General features: G+C 32.7%; 2 protein-coding genes across 2 annotated transcripts in view; one reads left to right on the top strand and one right to left on the bottom strand.

Moving 5' to 3' along the window:
- Positions 1 to 3,584, top strand: part of LOC110093006 (ATP-dependent 6-phosphofructokinase 5, chloroplastic-like) — a 39,295-nt gene extending 35,711 nt beyond the window's left edge. The window contains exons 12-13 of the mRNA XM_020817742.2: positions 2,579 to 2,707; positions 2,940 to 3,584. Coding sequence (XP_020673401.1) covers positions 2,579 to 2,707; positions 2,940 to 3,107 — 297 coding nt within the window. The 3' untranslated portion in view covers positions 3,108 to 3,584. The remainder of the gene's footprint in view (positions 1 to 2,578; positions 2,708 to 2,939) is intronic.
- A 3,161-nt stretch (positions 3,585 to 6,745) lies between these two features.
- On the bottom strand, positions 6,746 to 9,755 carry LOC110092999 (cyclin-D2-2-like). Its single transcript, XM_020817729.2, has 6 exons — positions 9,240 to 9,755; positions 8,656 to 8,742; positions 8,434 to 8,532; positions 8,161 to 8,362; positions 7,958 to 8,079; positions 6,746 to 7,313 (listed from the first exon to the last, which is right to left on the bottom strand). The coding sequence occupies exons 1-6, from the start codon at positions 9,534 to 9,536 to the stop codon at positions 7,092 to 7,094; spliced, it is 1,029 nt and encodes a 342-aa protein (XP_020673388.1). The 5' UTR covers positions 9,537 to 9,755; the 3' UTR covers positions 6,746 to 7,091.
- Between the last annotated feature and the right edge of the window lie 12,324 nt (positions 9,756 to 22,079).

Raw genomic sequence — 22,079 nt, 5'->3', positions numbered from 1 at the left:
TATGGATGTTTATCTTAGGAATGTAAAGAAAATAATTAGAAGAATTTAATTGGTCCTAAATAACGTAGTGGAGTTAAAAAGATGATAAATTGTTATAGAAGTAGGTTGTTAAGCGAGTCAATTTGGATTTTTTTTTGTTTAGCCAAATCTTATGTAGGATATGTTGAGTAGTTTTATTAAAAAGATTGTTGTAGAAAGTTTAGGATGACCTAGAATTAGATGTATGGAAGGAAGGAAACTTAGATTGAAAAGGTAAAAAATGTTGTTAAGAAATGTACTTTTATTGAATAATATAAATTAAGAACTACTGAGACTAACAATAATCATAAGAAAAATAAAAATCATGAAATTAGTGGCAAAGAAAGTAAAAAACTATAAATTTGAAAGATTTATATAATTTCCTTCGTTTTATGGAATGAGAAAAAGAGATATATAGAATAATTAAAGCTATTTATACAAGATATTGATGCTCATATCTAGTTATATGTTTTAGAAGCGAAGTTAATATAATCTTCATAAAGATGAAAATATTACTTTGAGAAATCATTAAATGATAATGTTAAGATGCAAATTATTTGAAAGAGCATAATAAGCAAAATAAAGAGTTTTAGTATAGATTGATAAAAAAATGGCATGAGGTTAGCTTTGAAAATGTAAAAAGATAAAACTTTTGGTTCATATGAGATAGCTATTGAGATTTAAACTTTTATTTGGACACTGTAGCAGTATAGTTAATAATTTTTTTGATTAAATTTTGAAAACTAAAAGTTTGTTAAATGATTGGGGAAGCTCATTTTGGCACCAATTTTTAAGTATATAGGAGATTTTTAAGATTTTGCTAATGATATAGTAATCAAAATTATGAGCTATACATTAGATTTATAGGTTTGAATATATAATTAGAAAATTTTTATTTGTTTGTAGAGTAAATTTGGTTTAATGCTTGTGAAATCTATCATCAAATGATTTGTGTGTTAAGACATCTGAAGGAAAAGCATAGAGAGTAGGTAAGTTTTTTTATGTAATTATTTTTATTGATTTTAAAAAGTCATATGATCATGTTCCATGAGAAATGAAATGGTACACATTCAAGAAGGAAGGTTTGCTCAAAGATACAATAAAGCTATTAAGATATGTGCTGTAGAGCACTGAGTTGTACAAGTAGTTGCGGAGTAACCAGAAGTTTTCAGTTACAAGAGAATTACATCAAGAATCAACTTTTAATACATATCTTTTTGCATTTTTTATAAAGATGCTTACAAAGGGATATTCAAACTCAGATCTTCGATGAATGATTTTTGCAAATGTTAAGATTTTTTACTAGAACTAATTTGAAAGTTAAAAAAAAAGTGGAGAAATTGTTTGGATGGTAGCTCTATTAGAATTAACAAAACAAAGATAGAATATATCATACAATTTTAGAGGGTGTGATACCAATCATTATTTATCAGTGTTATTAGAAGATAAAGTTTTATATTACCCATCGAGGCTTAGGGTGGTTGGTGGGCGAGCACAATTGGGAACCCCCCATCCTGGATTTGAATCCCCCATACTACGGCCTCACCTCTTCAGTGGGGCAAAGCAAGTGTGGGCCCAATGCTGGTGGGTGGCCTCGCTATATTCCATCGAGGGATTAGTTACGCCGTCAAATGCTCCCTTTGGAGTGGCAGCCGGTAGATACCCTCGTTCAAAAAAAAAAAGTTTTATATTGATGTGCTAGATTTATGTTGTTATTATACATAAGAATTGGGAATTAGGATGAAGATGTTGTTGAGGATATAACTTTTCCAGTTTTAAGTTTTATACATAGGAATTGAGGTATAGATGAGGATATAACTTTTAGATTTGAGATTGAATGGTTAAAATAGAGAAGCGCCTGTATTATGGGATCAAACAATACCATAGAGAGTTAAATATAAATTTTATAAAATTGCAATTACATCGGTAACATTGCACTGTTTGCTAGAAAAATATAAAATTGACATTCAATAAAGTTAATTGTGTGAGAAATGAGAATTTATGATGCATATGTGAAATATTTGAGGAGAAATTGATAAATAATTGTATTAGAAGAATAATTTGAGTAATATATTTTGAAAATAAGATAACTGAAAATATTTAGAATTATTTAGTTGGTTTAAGCATGTACAATAAAGGGTTCAAATATGTAGGAGGGAGAGACTCGCACGACCTAGAATGTTGTTAAAATTTTAAAACCGCACTTTAAAGGATTCATTTTTGAGTAATATAAGAGTCAGTTTTCAATTAAGCATGAGGGATTTGGTTATGATGATGGTTCTTAAGCAAAGAAGAATCCATTCGTACTTCATGGCAAATATGAAGTGCCTATTTTGAACTTATCCAAAGATAAAAGAGCTCTTAGCTTACCAATTCATTGGCAAACAAACTACATTTTTCTATTAGAGAAAAGTGAAATTCTCTCTATGAATTTAATCACGGTAAAAATGGATGGTATTCATCCTATACGTCCCGTATACACAGGCACTGAGATACCTATGGATATAGTTTCCATTTTTTGTTGTTCTCATCTAACGGTAATACTTACAATATGTACCAGACAAGAAAATACTTCAAAGAAATTGGTGTTCCGGCCGACGTGAAGTACATCGATCCCACATATATGATCCGTGCCGTCCGGGCTAATGCTGCTGATGGCATCCTATGCACTGTACTTGGGCAAAATGCTGTAAGTATCCTTTCCCGGATTAATTATTCTGTGCGGACACCGGACACCCTCTGGAGGCAAATCAGAACGCACAACGTCACCTCCTTGCTGTGTACCACGGATGTGTACTGAGTGACGTGACGTGCTCTGATTCACCTCCCGGTATCCACACAGAATAATTTCTCCCTTCCCAGAAGCATCAAAAACCTTGTTAAACTTTGAAATTCAAGAACATTATCAATTGAAAATGCAGGTTCATGGTGCATTTGCTGGGTTTAGTGGCATTACAGTTGGTGTAGTCAATACACATTATGCTTATTTTCCAATACCTGAAGTAATTTCGCATCCGAGACTTGTCGACACCAACAGTCGAATGTGGCATCGATGCCTAACATCTACAGGGCAGCCAGATTTCATATAATCGATTATTTGTCCAAACATTCTTTGGTGATATGATTCTATAGCAGATGCACAAGGAGTTATACAACTTGCTCTCCATAAAAGGAATAAATCAAGGAAACCAGCCAGCCCCCCTCATATCAATAGAGATTATTGTGTGCGGACACCGGACAGAAAAGAACCGTTTGGATTTATCTCTGTCTACAGTAAAAACATAGTTATTGTAGCAGCTGCGCTTTGACTGCGCTTTTACTGTGGACAGAAAAATCTGAACGGTTCTCTCTGCCCGGTGTCCATGCACAATAAAAAGTCTCATATCAATCCCGTGTTTTTGTTCCCTTGCTGATTTAATAATTAGTTTCTCTTATTTTATGCATAATAATGGGGCAAAGGACTGCTGTATAAATTAGTTTTGGAGAGTTAAGGTTCTTTTAGCTTTCCCCCAACATGAAGATTTATGTAAATAAATTTGGTCTATTAGGTTATTTTACTTGGCTTAGGTTTTGTTTGAGACAACTTTTTTATTGATTTTTAAAGCAATATTTTTAGTACAAAAATTTATTGTTCAAAAAAATTTTGTATTAAATATTTGTTTTAAAAAACATTAAGAAAATTATCCCAAATAAAAACTAAGTCCTCAAGTTGTACCTCACTAGAGCTAAAAAATTGAAACAGCATTCGCATTTCTCAGGAAGAGTCCTGCTTATATAGAAGTATTAAAACCTACATGCCTCAGTAAACCCTTACTGATGTCGCAAATTGCTCTTTTTCCTAAAATTCTTTCTTCCAATCTCCAGCCAAAGTCACCTTTGGAGCAGATTTGTAATCATAGAAAAATTATTTTGTGCGGACACCAGACAGCATCCGGAGATCGATCAAAACGTGTCATGTTAGTTTTTGGCTCGGTACTGGTGCTCGTACCACCGTGTATCGGATGATGTGCTGCATTTTGCTTGGTCTCTGAATCATCCGGTGTTCTCACAGAATAATTGCTTGTAATGATATGCTGCTGTCGAAATAGATATTTAAATTCTCATTTCTTTTTATTCCGTTATTTATTAATATGGTTAAAAGCTATTTAAAAGCTGTTGTAGTGGAAATTGATGAGCTTAACAAGTCGAGCCGAGTTGACTCATTTTTTATTAGAGCTCGAGCTTTATTAATTAATCAAATTTGAGCTCGAGTTTTAGTTTAATTCTATGATTTTAAATTGGCTCACAAACTTATTTGTTATAAATGAGAAAAATATTTTTATTCAATAATTGTTATAATAATATGCTAAAAAGAATAAAATAAAAAATGAGACATAATAAATAATTATTTGCTATAATGAACATCAATATACATTTTAAAATTTTTCGTAATATATATTAAATTTATTGAAATTTCATATTTTTAGTAAATCACTTAATGAATGGTAACAACTGAAAATTTTCAAATAAAATAAGTATTCTTTAAGCGAGAACAATGATTAATCAAAATAAAAAAAAATTATGATGAGAAACTCTTTTTCAAAGCACATAATTTTTGCAAAAAAAATTAAATGAGTGGGGTCAAATTATATTTCTTACCCGCCGTTGCTTAGTTGGTTGGTAGGCGAGTATGGTTAGAACCCCCCAATCCGTGCTTGAATCCCCTCGAGCAGCAGCGCCTCTTAAGTTGTGCTCAATCAAGTGTAGGTTAGCAGGTTTCTGGAGTTGATGTCTCTTCTAGGTCAATCGAGGATTAGTCATGTGGCCAAGCGCCATTTCGGGGGTGGCAACAGATAGATACACCGTTTCCAAAAAAAAAAAAAATTTCTTATTTTCTTTTTTTATAGATATCCAATTAATTATAAGATGAAAATACAATGAAGATAATAAAAGGTGCACTAATTTAAAAACAATCAAAAGTTAGATTTTATGTTACAAATTTGATCTTCAAAACTAAAAATTTTTTGGTATGTTCTATTTATTTATTAATTATTTTTTAAAATATTGAATGTACAAGTATAAGTTTGATTTGACAAAATATTAATAACATAATTTTGATAGCAATTTTTTCAATTAAATTAGGTGGCAACCACCTTATTGGTTCTCTCTATCTCCTCTATAAAAGCACACATAGGCATGTGGCTAAGAAAGTAGAGTCTCTACCTACTGCACTTTCAAGACCAACAACATGCTATGTTCTGCCATCCTAAATACAAAAGTATATAAAAAAAGAAAAATATATAAATAATAAATAAATAAATAGAAACAAGAAGTTTATTAGTAAAATATATATAAAAGAGGGTTTTTTAAAAAAATATATATATTTATATTTGTTTGCTTTTTAACATGACATTTTAATAGTTATTGGAAGCTGGCAATAGGGGATTGTTTTTACATATAAGTTGGATGGGAACATTACATACATATAAGTGTTGGAAGTTTCTATACCCAAAACCAAAAGAGTTAGGCAAAATTCATCATAGAATGATTAATAACCAACTTTAGATAGTTCCTTAAGATTAATGATTAATCATGTTCTCTTCTGTAAGATTAAGGTTTCCTTTGGGACAACTTTCTTACTGGTTCTTAAAACATCTTTTTAGTATAAAAGTTTTATTTGTTGTTCTAAAAAGCTATTTTAAGCAGCAGTAAGAAATCTGTCTCAAAAAACTTAATATATCTTCATTCCTTAGAATATTTCTCTTATTCCAAAATTGTTATCCCTTAGGGTCATCTTTCCCTTATTCCTAGATTGTTTTTTGGGGCATCATGTAAAATGCGATTAACAAGAAAACAATACTTTTTTGAGGAAGTATTGACCCCAAGAAATGCAAATTAAAATAATGAGAAAATCTATAGGATTCAAATATCCGACTTAACATTCATATCATGAGTTCATAGAGTAGATTGGCCGAGAACCAATCTTCTATAGCAATTCATTGATATCACCCCCATGTTAATATTCCCCTAAATTTCAAATTCCACTTCCCATATTTTCTAATTCTAAAATAAAAAATTCTCACACCCAATGTACATGGAATTAAACATAGATGTTAAAAGAGGAATCAATCAAAGAGGACTAATTCAAAAAGTTTAGGGTTATAGGAACGCGACATCTAGCTTAGGCGTCATTTGGAACTGCTTTCAAAAGCAACTTTTTAGAACATAAATTCAATGAAAGCAACGAAAAAAACAATTGGTCAAAAGCTATTCCAAACGAAGCCTAACAAATAAAACCAGCTTATTCATCTTTCCACAAGAAATGAACTAATAATATGACACTAAAAAGATTAGTCAATCAGAACACTTAAAAGAAGAGTATAGCCTCCTTAACATAAACATTGAGTGCAATGGCTTCTTTTGTTAAATTGCTTCCATCATACGTTCGAAAGCTAAAGTTTTGTTTGGGACAATTTTCTTGTTTTTTAAAATAATTTTTTAGTAAAAATTTTTAATTCAAAAAAAATTTGAACAAAAATATTGTTTTAGAAAACAGTAAGAAAGTTATCTCAAACGAAACCTAAGACTATTTTTATGCAGAGAGCCAAGAGAAGCGATTCCCACAATTAAAAGAGACAAAAATTCAAACAAGAGTGGTAATCCAGACACAACAAGTTGAGTTATTTTCAGTTTCAATAGTTATTTGCTTTTCTTACGTCTCTTCTTACTTCTCTATGTTAGAAGACAATTTTTTTTTATAAAGAAGCAATCTCATTTTGTAATTTCTTTCACAAAAGAACAATAAATAGTCTCCCAAGTTTCAATCTCCTTGCTAGTTATATCTGTTCCTTAACTCTGAAGACAATTTCACAACAGATTACTTTTTCTCATGATAAAAGCCTGAGATAAGACCCCATCTCCTTATTTTCTCTCCTTTTTTTTTTTCTGTTTTGTCTTCATCTTCCTCATCAAAGGCTGTCATTTGGCACACCTTGCCCCACATCATGATAGAGACAAAGACTTGCTAACAAAAATTGAACTTAGAAGGAAAAAACTTGAGCTTCTAAGAAACAATATAGAACAAATCCAAGCTCCTATGATGCTGATGTGCAGTTAAGCTTCCTCTTCTTTGATGCTGGAGAATTATTGAGAGAATTTGCTTGCGAGTTACTAATGGTTTCATCACTGTTGTAGCTCATAGTTGCGGCATCCAGCACCCCAATTGGGCTCTGCGGTACGGAGGAGGAAGTAGGAGGAAGCCTCTCCACCATGAGATTTCTGCCTTGTAGTGCATTATAGCATTGCATCACTTTCTCCTGCAAACAGTACCATTTCCAAATTTGAACCGAAAGATCTTAAATCACAGAAAGATGTAATAAGAACTAACACTTCCAGTTGTTCAGCGCAACATTTATGACGAAATAACTTAGTAAATGATGTCCTTGTTAGGATCAACATGGGCTTAGAAGTCATATTGAAAAAATGAAACAATATTTGAGTTCATACTTAGGCTTCATTTGAGATGGCTTTCTTTCTGCTTCTTAAAGCAGCTTTCTAGTACAAGAATAAAAATATTTGTACTAGAAAGCTGCTTTAAGAAACAAAAAGAAAGCAGTCCCAAACGAAACCTTAGGCTACATTTGGAACGGCTTTTTTACTGCTTCTTACAACTGCGTTCTCTAAAAAGCTATTTTAATAAACAGGAAGAAAGCCGTCCCAAACGAAGCCTTAATAGCAGTGGACTTTACCATTAGCTTAAGCTTTCTAAGAATCACCTAGTGGATTAAGCTAAGAAGATTAAGCTCAACTTGAACCCCAGTGTTTCCTAAATGCTCCTAACGATTCTAAGCTACTTTCACTCCAAAAGAAGAAGTTAATTATTTCTTGTGAGACAAACTATTATCTAATAAAATGATTCATGTATAACTAATAAATTACCTTTTTGTTTTTAAAGATTTACCTTGTCCAAAAAGGAACAACAGTTCAGAGCCTTTACCATGGACACTAAACCAGCATCAACCAGTGCAGCCATGGCAACTGAAGCAGCCACCTCTGAAGGCCTAAACTCGAAAAAGCCAATGCCTGTATTTGATTGTTTACACAAATCAAAATCCATTTATTGATTCCTTGTCTTTCTGAAGCCATAGATTTCTTAAAACAAACCTTTAATAGTACCCAAAATGAGATCTGTGCAACGATCGATCTCTGGTTCTTTTGGAGGATTTCCTTCAGTAAACTTGTGTAAGAAGTAGTCCATGAAAGAGAAAGGTGTCACTGATTGCATCCTCCATTTGAGATTGCTAAGCACAAGAAGCTCCATTCTCTGTATAGTCTTTGCCTCAAATACATACTTGGCATTGCCAATCTATTGTAACATATCAAATGCACTAATTAGAAAAACAAAAATTAACACACAAAAAAGCAATATGACTTCACCTGTAAATCCATATATTGAGGGACTCCAATTTCCTCCATTTTTATGGCTAAGGAAAGGCAGGTCACAGCTAGCAATTGCATCATCCAAGCTTTCCCATGCTATTAAAAAAGAAAAGTAGCTGAACAAATTAACTATAGAATAGGAAAACCAAGAACAAATCATCTGGACAAATTTCTTCATAAAAATCATAGAAATAATTATGCAGAGTTCTTTGTTCTTACTGGGAGCTCGTGTGTGGATAGAAATCGATCCAGATAATTTACAGATAAATAGGCACATAGAGGTCCAAAGCTGTAATATGCACGAACCTGCACATTCCCATGCACATGGCCAAAGATCAATTCGAGTACTAAAAGATAGATAAAGAAATCAACAATCTCATTACTATCATTCTCAAAATAATAGATAGTTTGAAATAAAATAAATCTCTTTCTATAACAACCCCAAAGAACTAATAAAGATTTTAAAAAAATTGCAAGCTATCAACACCAAATGTAAAACACAAATGCCATCAAGGAAGAGAATGATTCAAATGAAAGCATAAATGTCATCATTATTTCCATTTATTATTCCACAAATGTGTTAAAGATGCTATCAAAAAAAAAAGTAAAAGATATTAGTTTTATGCTATCATAGAAAGGAATAAAGGAAAAAAACTGCATCCAAATTGATTCTCTCCTGCTCCATTAAAAAATTGCTAGAAAAACACTATAAATTAAGCAAGAGAAAGCTTCAAAATCCACATACAGAGAAGTAAATCAACCAACAAAGACGAACTGCAAGGATAAAAGATAGAAGAGACCACCTTCTGAATCCAATCGACAGCATCTTTTCTTGCAGAAATGTCCGATACCCCACTCATCAACCTCTTCGCATAATCTGCAGCTGGGAGAAGCTCTTGTTCCTTCTCCAGCAAAGCATTCAAGCATTCCTCAGTCTGCAACGGAAAAAAATCAATCTTTTGCACGGAAATCTCGCCAGGGAAGCTCCCCTGAGCTCCTCCATTGGTGCATACCTCCACATCTTCATCAAGACCAAGTATGCTTCTGTTGTCCTCAGCGCATAAGAGAGTGGAAGAAGCGTGGTCACAAACAACTCCCATTACAGACGGATTTGTTCTGTGTAAAGTGTGCTATGAAAGGAACAAGCTTTTTTCTCTCCTCCTTGAATGAGTCGATTTTCATTGAGGATTGGGAAGGAAAAAGAAGAGCTTTTCCATTCTGCGTGGATTACTCACACTGAAGAAGGTAGAGGCAGAGATAAGAATGTAATAACATAGATAGGTAAGGGACTATTCTATAGAGGAAGAGGGAGGGAAGAGGGGCGATTAGTGGTTTTTATTTTATGGTAAAGCTTTTTTTTTTTTAAATTAATTTTTAAAAATTTTATTTTTAGATTCATATCATTTAGATGGCTTAATTACATAATTTTAAGCAAAATCTATTTTATTTTTCATATTTTATATTAATTTCTTTGAAGACTGAAAAATATTCCTCCACTTATTTAAAAATTTTCAGCCATACGTACAGAGATGGAGGAAAGGGTGTGCTGTAAAATGGTGACAGATTTTAGGACAAGCCAAAAAATATATTTATTTAAATAATGACGATAAATTATATAAATATAAATATATAATTCAGTGAATAAAAAGTGATAAAAGTACGTTTGAAATAGGAAGATTAGCATCCAAATAGTCAATAATGTGCTGAGACTTACAAATAATCTAATGATAAGTCTTTTTTAATTTAAATAATATTTATTAAATTCAGAGATTCTAAAAATTAACCATTATTTTAGAAGAGAGCGAAATCTGAAGTATTTTATTCAGCAATAACAAAAATTTATCCCACTACTTAGGATCCGCTACATGAATGAACATTTTTATTATGTTTTATTAAGAGTCAAATTCATAATTAAATTTAATAAAAAATATTATTTCTAATGCATCTAATCAAATCTTTTTTATTCTATCTTTACCTTTCTTAAAAAATGTCAGATCTAATACATCTACACTCCTAATCGTGTTATCAAAAGCATTTTTTTCATGAATTTTAAATTTATCATTTAATTCATTTCGATGAAAGTTATAATCATTAAAATTTAAACTATTTTTAAATACCCTTGCTTTTCCCACTCGCTACTGCCACTATGGCAGTCAAAATCGAGTCACGGGTTAGGTTTGGGTCAAACCCGAAACTGACATGGCACTATTCGACCCGATCCAAACCCAACCCGCTTCAGATTTGGGTCAACCCGACCCGTAAGTCTGCCGTCGACCTTCCGTTCGCACTATTATTTGCTTGTGGCGTAGCAGCAGGCGACGTGCATATGGGCCAACGAAGAGACACGTGACTGCGGGCAGGCGACCAATTTTAGGTCACTCCCAAGTTTCCGAGCCAACCCGAACCCAATCTAATTTTTGAATCAGGTCGGTTTGTTGAATCTGAATACGACCCGTTTCAAAAACGGATTTACCCTAACCTGCAATCTTTGAGTCGGATTCGAGTTAGCTTTTTCGATTATGTCAAATATTGATACCCCTAACTACTATCATCACCCGCCACTGTCTGCCATCAACATTATCATCTCCCACCACCTTCACTAACCATCACTCTTATCATCCGCCACAGTATTTCAAATAGTAGTTCTACTTTTCAAATAATTAAATGCAAAAAAATTTAAATACTTACAAAAAAAAAATTTTAAAATTTGTTGTGCAGGTCACATACGGTCATCTCTATTTGGCTTATAGTGAGCGTATGGTATCGAATTGGCTCCACTCTAAAATATTAAAACTACTTCGAAATTGTCTTACTCGTACAAAAATATGTCCACCATTATCATAAAAATATTGTATCAACCAAAATCTTAGTTTTCGGACCTTTGACCAATATAATTGAAGTGGACAGAGTTTCGCTAATAATTAATATAGAAAAATACAAAGTATCTGTCGAGTTGATAGGACCAGCTCATAACTTATTATTATTATTATTATTATTATTATATATAGTGATCTCTCATATTGTTCTTTAACTTGCAAGACAAATTTAACTTGTGAAGGAAAAAAAATAAATTAATACACGGTTAAAGTTTTATCATTTTTAAAATTGATTATATTGGTCCTAAGCCCGAATGTAAAAAGTTGAGGAAACATTTAAAAGAATTAATTTAGAGACTCAAGAGAGCTTTGAGGCTTGAAGCATCCCAGAGCTCCACTACGGCACCATTGCTGACGAATCCTTACCGCTAAGCCGCCGATGCTGAGCCTTTGACCGACCATCACTATCGGACCTTCGTACGGTATAGTAGATATCGTTGGGCCTTCATCTAACCTCCGCCTGGGCCATCATTGGGCCTCCGTCTGACCTCCGTCCGACAACCATTATTGGGCACTCGTCCAACCTCTGTCACCCGCCGACTACGATCCCTCCAACCATCATCGCTCACCGACTACAGTCCCTCCGACCACCATCGTCAGTCAACCACAGTTCGTCTGACCTCCATCCGACACCCATTATAACAATTCAAATTTCTATAATAATTGAAAATAAAAAAGATTTTTTTTTTTTTTTTTTTTTACTTAAGAACACCGTGATAGCCATGAATTCTTATTTATTTAAGTGTGATCTCTGAAATGCATGATATAAATTCATTGTTATTGTATGACTTTAATGATAATGTATTTACTATCACTATATATATTCACTATTCATGTATTGCTTCATTATCATTGCCACCCTTTTACTAACAACATTGTATTAATATTATTGCCGATATTGACATCGATGATGTTTGATACTACTATTGATTCACTGTTATTGTTATTGATATTGATTCACTTACTAATAATGAATATGTGTTATACTAAGCACTTGATATATTGAGCATGTGATTAAGATAATAATATAGAATAATTGTATAATATGTGCATATCATTATATGATTATATTATATTGATATGATTTTGATAATCTTTACTAATGATTCGATTTTATCATTTTATACAATTTCTTTACTGATTGATAGTACTTATACGATCACTGTTTTATTGATTCAACACTCATACTGGTTTATTGACTCCCCCACTTTGATATTTTACTTTCCTATGTTCCATATTATTTTACTATTTACAGATTTTACTACTACTACATGTGAGTTTTACTATTTCTCCATTGATTTTTGATCATATGATTGTTAATATTATGAATTGATTGATGACGCGCATATTTTTTCTTTATCTTAGTTTGAATTCAGTTATAAGATTTCAGTTATCTGCTAGGCTTTTTAGCTCATTATATGTGATTTAAATAATTTCAAGTAAGGAAGATATTCAGAAGTGTGAGACTAATCTAGATTTCTCAGGTTTTGCTTCTTTTTATTTTAGTTATTCTTTTATACATGAATAGAAGGATATATTGTGATTATATAATTCATGAGTATTGTATATAATTAATTTTTTGGTCAATGAATATGGATGTATATTAAAGTTTTGAATTATATAATTTGTTTTAGTTGTTTATTACTAATTAATGAAATTAGATAGCTCTGGTTATTGTAATAAAAGATAAAAGAAAGAATTTTCCCAAATTAAATTCTAGGGCATTACAACCTTTGTTGGGCCTTCATCTAACCTCTATTGCATGTCGATTATGGTCTCACTAACCACTGTTGCTCGCCAATTATGGTTTGTTTGATTTATGTCCAGTAGCCATCATTGGGCCTTCATCCGACCTTTGTCACTTGTCGACCACGGTCCCTCCGACCAACGTTGCCTACCAACTACGGTTTGTCTAACCTTCGTCCGATAGTTATGGCTGGGCTTTTGTCCGACCTACGTCGCTCACTTATTATAGACCCTCTGACCTTCGTCGCCCGCCAACTACAGTCCTTTCGACCTTTGTTGCCCAACGACTATGATCCCTCCAACCTCTATCACCAGACTAAGGTCCCTCCAACCATCGTAGCCCACCTAGCTATTTTGGTCCCTCTGACCACTTTGGCCCACCAACTATGATCCTTATGACCATTATTGCTCATTGACTACTGTCCCTGAAATCTCATTCACTTGCCGATTACAATCCCTCCAACCACCATTGCCCGCCAACTACAGTCCCTCCAACCATTGTTGCCCACCGTCTACTATCCCTAAGACCTTCATCGCTCACCGACTACAGTCCCTCTGACCACCATTGCCCGCTGACTATGGTTCCTCTAATCATCGACTACGATTTCACCAACCACCAACTACGGTCCCTCCCATTATCGACAACGATCCCTCTGATCATTATCACCCGTCGACTTCGATCCCTCCGACCACCATCATCAGTTGATTATGGTCTCTCTGACCTCTATCACTTGACAACGGTCTCTTTTACCTCAGTCACCTTACTACAGTCCCTTCGACCTCTATTACCACGATTGCTCTAGCTCTCAACAAACTTAAAGGCATGCATATAACAAATTTAATTTTCTTGAAGTCAAATTCTCACAAATATGATTTCATTTTGCAACGGAGATGAATAGTTCATTATTTCCAACAAATTGATTATGAATATCAAACAAACTTAAAGGTACATAACGAATCCAATTTTCTCTAAATGCCATGTCGAGTCAAACCAAAGGTCCTGGGGCTTAATGGAGTGTAATCATCTTATTGGATGCAAGCAGCACAATTTCTCAAATACAAATAATATTTTTTTATAGTTTTCAAAATACAATAATTTACGCAGTTTCTATTATTTTTATCATTTTATGACAAATAATAAAAAAGAAGCCATGTGAAAATGAGAGGCTGAAATAAAAAAAAATATATATAAGCTGAAAGTTCTGAAAACTGAAAGATCTAAGCTCAAATCAGATAGGAAGCCGACCATAAATTATCCTGTTAATTATTATTGCTTCTCGTGCAGCGATCACAGAGATAAAGAAAATGAAGTCCACAGCTGTTAGGTAGCAGATTTGCAGATAAATAAGAGATTGCTACGTACTGCAGGTTACTGTTTATTATTATTATTATTATTTTTCAAATAGAAAACGTGAGACTTATATGCATAAATAAATAATATATTTATTTATATTATCCTTTTTGCTAAATATATAAACGTCTGAACGCAGTAAAAATGTTGAAAAAATAGTGCAGAAAATAAACAAACCAGAATTTACTTGGTTTTTTTTACTATCTTCGTACAATGCTAAGACGTTAAACTAAATATTTCTCTACCGCCGCGAATATTCCAGGACGCAACACTTATTATCTTTCTAATTTTAAAATAATAAATAAAGTATAATTTTAGACAAAATTTAAATTTTGAAAATAATATTAAAACTGAGATAAATTTGTTTGAGGGAATAAATAATTTGTATGAATACAAATTTGATGTATTTATTTTCAAATTAATTTACTATATAAAAAATTAATCAAATTTTTTGTTACATTTATCTTTAAAAAAATTCATCAAATATTGTACAATTCATTATAATTAAAAATTTAATCGGAATATTTTTATCCAATATTTTCTTATAAATGCCACTCAACTATTTGCAGAAGAGATTGATAATATTCAAGATTTGTTTGGGACGGCTGCAAGATTTTATAAAGGTGATTTTTAAATTGTTGTGAGAAAAATTAATTGTTGAAATTATTGTGTATATTATAAATATGTTCTTTTTTAAAAATTCGAATAGCTGCTTTCTAAAAACTACTATATATGCAGTTTATCTTTGATCTGTTGGTTGGGAGCTCTAACTATCAATCAAGAGGTCTTCGATTTGTGTCTTGCGTATGTGATATGTGCGTGAATTTGCTTTAATTAGCCTAAATGTCTAAAAAAACACTATATATTAACGACTTTGGTTGTAAAAAAAATATTCTGAACATAAAAAATCCCAAAAAAATAGCAGTGAAATAAAATTTTAGTTGTTTAAAAAATAAAATAGTGAGAAAATTATCCCAAAGAGACTCTTAATAAGACCATATCTAACTGAACTGCATACCACCGTATGCCGTTTCTGTCCGCCATTTGCTCCATTCAAACTCCAAATCGCACGCCAAATTCCGGTAGGTGAATAGAACGACACCAATATTGGCGTTGGACTGTTCACCTACCCCAAAATAATTCGCTGCGGGATTTGCCAAAGAAGCGCCTTAAAGATTAGAAAAGCACGTCAAAGATGGTTACTGTCACAGGAAGCATGCAAAAGAAAAAAAAAATGACGTTCGATTGTAGAAGAATTACTGCATTTTAAGCTTTACTGTATTTTTTAGTAAAAATGAGTTTTTCGATTGGAAATTCCCAAAGGAGAAATTATTTAGTGAGGCATCCGGACCTGAATAATCATATGAACTATGAGTGTACACTGATTTGACATACACTGTGTATATACAAATATGTATATAGCGTACATGTACACTCATATATCTGGACGGTTCTTTGATTCGAATGCCTCATAGAATAATTTCTCCATAATAATGGATAAGATTATGAATAAAATAGAATAAAGATTAAACTACTCTTCTGAGCAAACTAAACTAAATTAAAAAAAAAAATGAATGATTAAAAACTTTCTTTCAATACTAAAGAAGAGAATTTTTCCTTCAATAAAATTACAAGCGAATCGAATGAAGTGGTTGAGCCGTGATGTACGGGACATTGAAAGCCCTGTGATCTTTAAAAAAAAACTCGGTCAAAAATGCACGCAGCCCAAACGAATAATACCAACAGTTTTCATGGATCGATAAATCTTAAAAAAAAGAAAAAACAATAGAGCGATTCAGTACCGTCAGCCTCTTGGCAAAGGACAGTAGCACAGCTTTGAAATTAGATCTCAGCAGACTGGCTTTGGCAAAGGCATAAGAGAGAGAGAGAGAGAGAGAGAGAGAGAGAGAGAGCTGAGAAGTTTCATTGCCTGTTTGTTTGGCATCAGGTCATTCAATTCAAGGCTTTGCTCCAGTGATTTTATCAGGGCTTTTATTTTAAATTTATGCTAGAGCTGATCTAATGATATGATTTTGAATTGATTTTTTTTTTCATGTAGATGGTTCAATCAAATCAACTCTTTGGACACATTACAAGACTAAGAACAAAGGTTCAAGTTAGTAAAATCTAATGAACCAAGTTAAAGCCCAAAATTGGAATGATTAAAATGCATTTTTTTTATCTTTATTTAATTTTTATTTTAGTTTTCAATTTTCCTTGGAAATATGTGTGGATGACCTCTTAATGGGGGTGATCTAAGGCTATTAAATTTGGGTCATGGATTGGGTTTGGGTCTAACCCAAATTCTGACCCGACATAAGTTGACTCGACCCGAACCTGACCCATTTTTTTCAAACGGGCTACTTTCTCCAACACGACCCTCTTCTGACTCAGGTTAACCCGACACAACTGTCAACCCGTTTCTTCTATACTTCTGATCCAAAAGAAGCTGGAGGTCGGGACGAGACGACAATAGCGACTAGAAGCAGGACTAGACAACAACGACAGTCAGGTGCACTCAGTGACATCGGCCAAGCAAGCCAGCTCAAACGGGATGATTGCAACAGCAATGACCAGGCGGCCAGACATGCCAACGTAGATGAGATAGTGGCAGAAACACTGGCTAGGCAAGCCTGTGCAAATGGGACGACGACAGCAGCACCGACCAGGCAGGACAACGCGAATGAGACGATGGCAGCGGCACCGGGCAGGCAGGCCAACGCGAACGGGATGACGATAGTAGTACCAACCATGCGGCTAGGCATGCCAGAGTGGACTGGATGGTGGTAGTGGCATCGACTAGTGGCCATCGATGATATGCAATGGTCAGACACGGTCACCGATGAGACGGCGACATCGGTACCAGTCAGCGACAATCGCATTAGACGCGGTCACTTGACGAGAGGGCGACGGTGTGGACGAGACGACATCAATGCGGACGGGGTGGCACTGTCAGCGCGGATGTGACTCGCGCGATTTTCTCAGGTTAAACTGGGTTGAGTTCGGGTTTCTGAATCAACACGAACTTGACCCGTTTTTCAAATAGGTTGAATCCGGGAACCCAAACTCGACCTGTTTGTGAAACATGTTGACCATAACCCGAATTTTTTATTCTGATTTTCGGGTCGTGTTAAATATTAACACCCCTAGGGTGATCATAGAAAATGAAAAATATGATGAAACTCTTCTAATTCATTAAGTGATTTCCCCCTTCCTTTCTTCTATTTTTCCCTCTAAATTGAGTTAGTCCAAGATTCACATGGTGCTTATAAATATGACATGAAATGCTTTGTAATTTTCTACCAATGAATGAAAATATATGTTAGGTAATTATATTTATGTTATATTTAAGTTACTTGTTAGTCCTCTCTTACACGTGCTACATAATGTTCACACATTTTCCTTCACTTCATAAAGTATCATCCAAGACCAACAAACCAACAACTAAAATCTTACAGCTAACCTAATTTCCTCCTTGAAGCTCTTGACTAAACAAGGGAAAGCTATGACCTAATCTTTTTTTCTACACCCTGATCCCCCGGCCCCTAAAACTCCATCAAATTCTATCATCCACTCCACATCCATAAAGATATCTAAATGTTTTACACTTCGATTAATTTGATAAGTTGTTTGTTGGTGAGAGGCAATACTTCTAAGTGAAGCTATATCACATATTTCTAGAAGAATATCAATATTATAATGTAGCTTGTCCTCATTACTAACTCCAATAAAAGTTTGAATCTTAGGGCTTGAGATGCAGATAACAACAAGAATAATTTCTTCTATGCCAAAATAAATATTATAATGTGTTTCTTCTATTAGAGTTCTTGATGTTGTATTGCAAGCTCATGGTATATTCAAAATCTCTTTAACTCATTACCCTCTAGCCTTTCAAAACATGTCTTTAATCCTTTGATGGTTGTTAACTTTGTTTGTCCATTCATTTGAGGATGTATGATAGTTGTGTGGATCAATTAAATATAAAGATTTTTAAAAAAATACATAATTATCATTTCATTAAATTAAGTTCTATTATCCATGATGATATTTATAGGAAGGCCAAAGTAGCAAATGATGTTCTTCCACATAAATTATTTGCTTTACTAATTTTTTAAGTGTTTGAGGTTTTTTACCCACTTAGTAAAATAGTCAATGACCTAAATAATGATATTTTTTATTTGGTAGTTATAAGAAAAGATCTCTTATTATCCAATAATGTCAATGATATTAATGTATCTATCAATATCATCAGTGCTATCAATATATGTATGGATCAATGTATGATTTAGCAATGCATGACATCTAACTTTAATGTGATATTTTTACATTTTTTACCCCAATTGATTTCCAATTAATCTTATGTCATATCAATTATCACTTATATAATTAATTAATTATTATATTTAATTAATCAATGATCATCACATGTGGTTTCATTAAATCAATAAAGAGTTGTCGTTCTCTACACTTTGGCTTAATCGGTCTTCTGTTACAGGCTATAACCAAGATAACGCCACAAATCTTCTTTAAAGGAAAAACCGTCAGCCCACCCTCCTACGCAGGGCATTATGTTTTAATAGCCAACCTATTTTATAGTATTAATAGCTTCTTTTTTGTTTATTAAGTGAGATTTGAGTTATTTACAACAAGTAGAAGAAATCTCTAAACAAAATTGATCGATATAAAGTCACCAAACAATATTCTTTCTCTTCCATCTTTCTTCTTCGACATGGCACGACACTGAAATTTAGATTTTTTTTAAATAATAATCAAAAAAATTTTGAATTATTACTCAATGATTTTGGAGGGAAGAAAGTTTTAGTGGTGGAAAATTATTGAGATTAAAGTGCATTCGATAATTATTATATTTTTGAATAAAATCTAATGCATCATTCTTTCGTGTAAGCCAATTGAATACATATATTAAGATTGTTTGAGTGAGTGCCCTAACTCCAAAGTATTTACTATATATCCCTACCTGAACTTAATTAGCGAAGTGCATATTCAAATTCTGAAAGAAGAAGACACTTAAGATAGGGTCCCATAAATTCTCTTTTATACAATCAATCTCTAATAATTATGAAGTTTTTAGCTTGTCTTTGAATATAGATGGCAACTATTGAATCTTTAGATAGCATCACTTCACATAGAAATGGGAATAAATTAATGTTTATCCAAGAGGTTTCTTTTGATTCTTCTATGTATTTTATCTCTCAAGGATCTTGCATAATTGGAAAGTGTATAATATCAATACATTTTCTTTTACACAAATATCCTATTATTGAAGTTACATGTTTAGAAAGTGTGTCAACTCGAGTATTATGTTCTTGTGGTATGCGGGAAATTTGTTATATACTGACATGATAAATAATTGATTTTACTAAGTTGAGATATTATATTAATAATAAGTTATGAGTGTTAAAATCCACTTTTACTTGAGAAGCTGCAAGTTGAGAGTCATTATGAATCATCAAATTTGAACCACAAAATCTATATCAAATATAAGCCCTATTATGAGGACTTGGTGATTTTGTTAGTTATAATAAATTTTAGGCAAAGCTCAAATTCTAATATATCATGTTGAGAAAAGATGAATTAGATTGCTACCCTAGCACCAAAACTTATAGATGCTCCATCAACATAAAATATCCAATGAAACATTAAAGAAAGTTGTGCGATTGTATCAATAGTGCATTCTACTACAAAAATAACAAGTACTTATGATTTTATATTTGCATGAGTAAAAAATAAATGTCAAATTATCTTAACTTTACAAACCACTTGATTAATTAGCTAGTTAATTTTAATTTATGAAAGATGGGCTTAAGTGAAAGTTGGGTATATGCGTTAAAGAAATGGACATGCAAATATGGACATAACTTTCTTGTACGGAATACTAATGTCAAAGTTATTTTATTAGTCAACACAAAAATTGCCCTTTTGTGCCAGACATGATCATATTGATATAAAAGATAGAGCATTGCCCCAATTATCTTCTCATATTAACATTGAACTTATTTCATGAGGAGAAATAAGAAATAAATATATTATTTATCCTTGAATTTGCTTTGATAATAGATGATGCAAAGCTATATTTTCTTTGAGTTATTCATAAATAGCTTCACACTCATATGTTTATTGAAAGCTATATTATGGGCACCCTTAAGTGTCTTAAAAAATGATAAATATTTATCCCTAGATTAAGACAAGAAACAAGATAGTCCAATTATTCTTCCATTCAAATATAGAATATCTTTTATATTTCTTAGAGGTGTGGTATTTTGTATGGCTTCGTTCTTTTCTAAGTGCTTCAATTTTCCTATGAATGACCAAGAATCCTAGAAATTTTTTTGATGTAACTTCAAAAGAATATTTAGTGGTATTATAGCGTATATTATAATATCAAAGGATTTAAAAATATTGTTCAGGGTCTAAAAGATGATGTGCCTTCTCAAAACTTTTTGACCAATATATTATCAACATAAACTTTCATAACACGACCAATAAGATCTTTGAAGACTTTGTTCATAAGATGTTGGTAAGTAGTACTAGCCTTCTTGAAGCCCTGACACAATATCACTATAATCCTTTATCCATCTAAAAATAAGTTGCTTCTTCATCGAAATGATTCATTTTTATTTGATTATATATTTAATAGGCATCCACGTAAAGTCCAGTAGTGATGTCAACAAGTTTGTTTATATGAGGAAGAGAAAAACTATTCTTTACACAAGCTTTTGACCATAATAACTTTTGCTAGCTAGGTCATATGATAAACTTCTTAGATGACCCCAACATCTTAAAGTTTATCAACTTCATATTTGCTAGCTTACAAAAGAGTTAGTATGGATTTGAATGTCAGATCTTTTTGGAGAGAGTATATAACTACTTCAAGATCAATACCCAACATATATATCAGTCTACAAGAAAAAGCATTTTTGGTTTTAATGTGAAAACTCTATACATTTGAATATTTACTCTTCATAAAGTAAAGAACCTACTTGTATCGTATGTGTAGCGTGCTCATTTGGTAGTGGAATGTGAACTATTTCCTCTACAGGAGATGCTCTTTGTAGCATATCTTCATCTCAAAGATTAAAATTTTTAATGCTCAAGGTCTCTATGGGGATCACTGTTGAGCTTACCTGAGATAACATATCTGCAGTGCTTATTATTTTTGTCATACTTCATCAACCCCTCTAGGAGTTGAAAATATTTTTATTAAGTATGACACATAAGCGATAATATCAAAAATTTATTGTAGGGGCCTTCCTAGGATAGTATTATAAGTTGATTTTGATTTCAATACAATAAATTGAATCAAATGAGCAGCTTATCAAGAAAATTCCCAAAAGTTGATAGTAAGAGGGGTTATAGCCTTTACCATTACTGGCCGATTATCAAATATATATAGTGATCCAGTACTTGGTTGGATCTTCTCTCTTTTTAGGCCCAAGATAAAGAATATGAAGTAGCATATATCAATAGAGGTTCCATTATCAATTAAGATTCACTTAACATTATAATTGGGATCCCCAATCCTAGCATTGATGATAAGTGGATCTTGATGCAGACTTTAAATCAAAACCATCTAATGTTATAAACAGTCAATGTAAGATTTCTTGGTCATTGGCTCTAGGGTGATAAATAGAACTTGAGGATGCAGTAAG

This window comes from Dendrobium catenatum, unplaced genomic scaffold (assembly GCF_001605985.2).
Source record: "Dendrobium catenatum unplaced genomic scaffold, ASM160598v2 fragScaff_scaffold_53, whole genome shotgun sequence".
NCBI classification, from domain to species: Eukaryota; Viridiplantae; Streptophyta; class Magnoliopsida; order Asparagales; family Orchidaceae; genus Dendrobium; species Dendrobium catenatum.
Note: the sequence above shows the minus strand (reverse complement) of the source record. Positions and strands in the feature narration are given on the sequence as shown.

What these genes read in the sequence shown, in the direction of transcription:
- LOC110092999 (XM_020817729.2), bottom strand. Translation starts at nt 9,536, where the DNA reads ATGGGAGTTGTTTGTGACCACGCTTCTTCCACTCTCTTATGCGCTGAG. An exon ending in CTCAATATATGGATTTACAG is followed by an intron (nt 8,363 to 8,433) that starts GTGAAGTCATAT and finishes ATGTTACAATAG; the next exon opens with ATTGGCAATGCCAAGTATGT. An exon ending in CATTTTGGGTACTATTAAAG is followed by an intron (nt 8,080 to 8,160) that starts GTTTGTTTTAAG and finishes AATCAAATACAG; the next exon opens with GCATTGGCTTTTTCGAGTTT.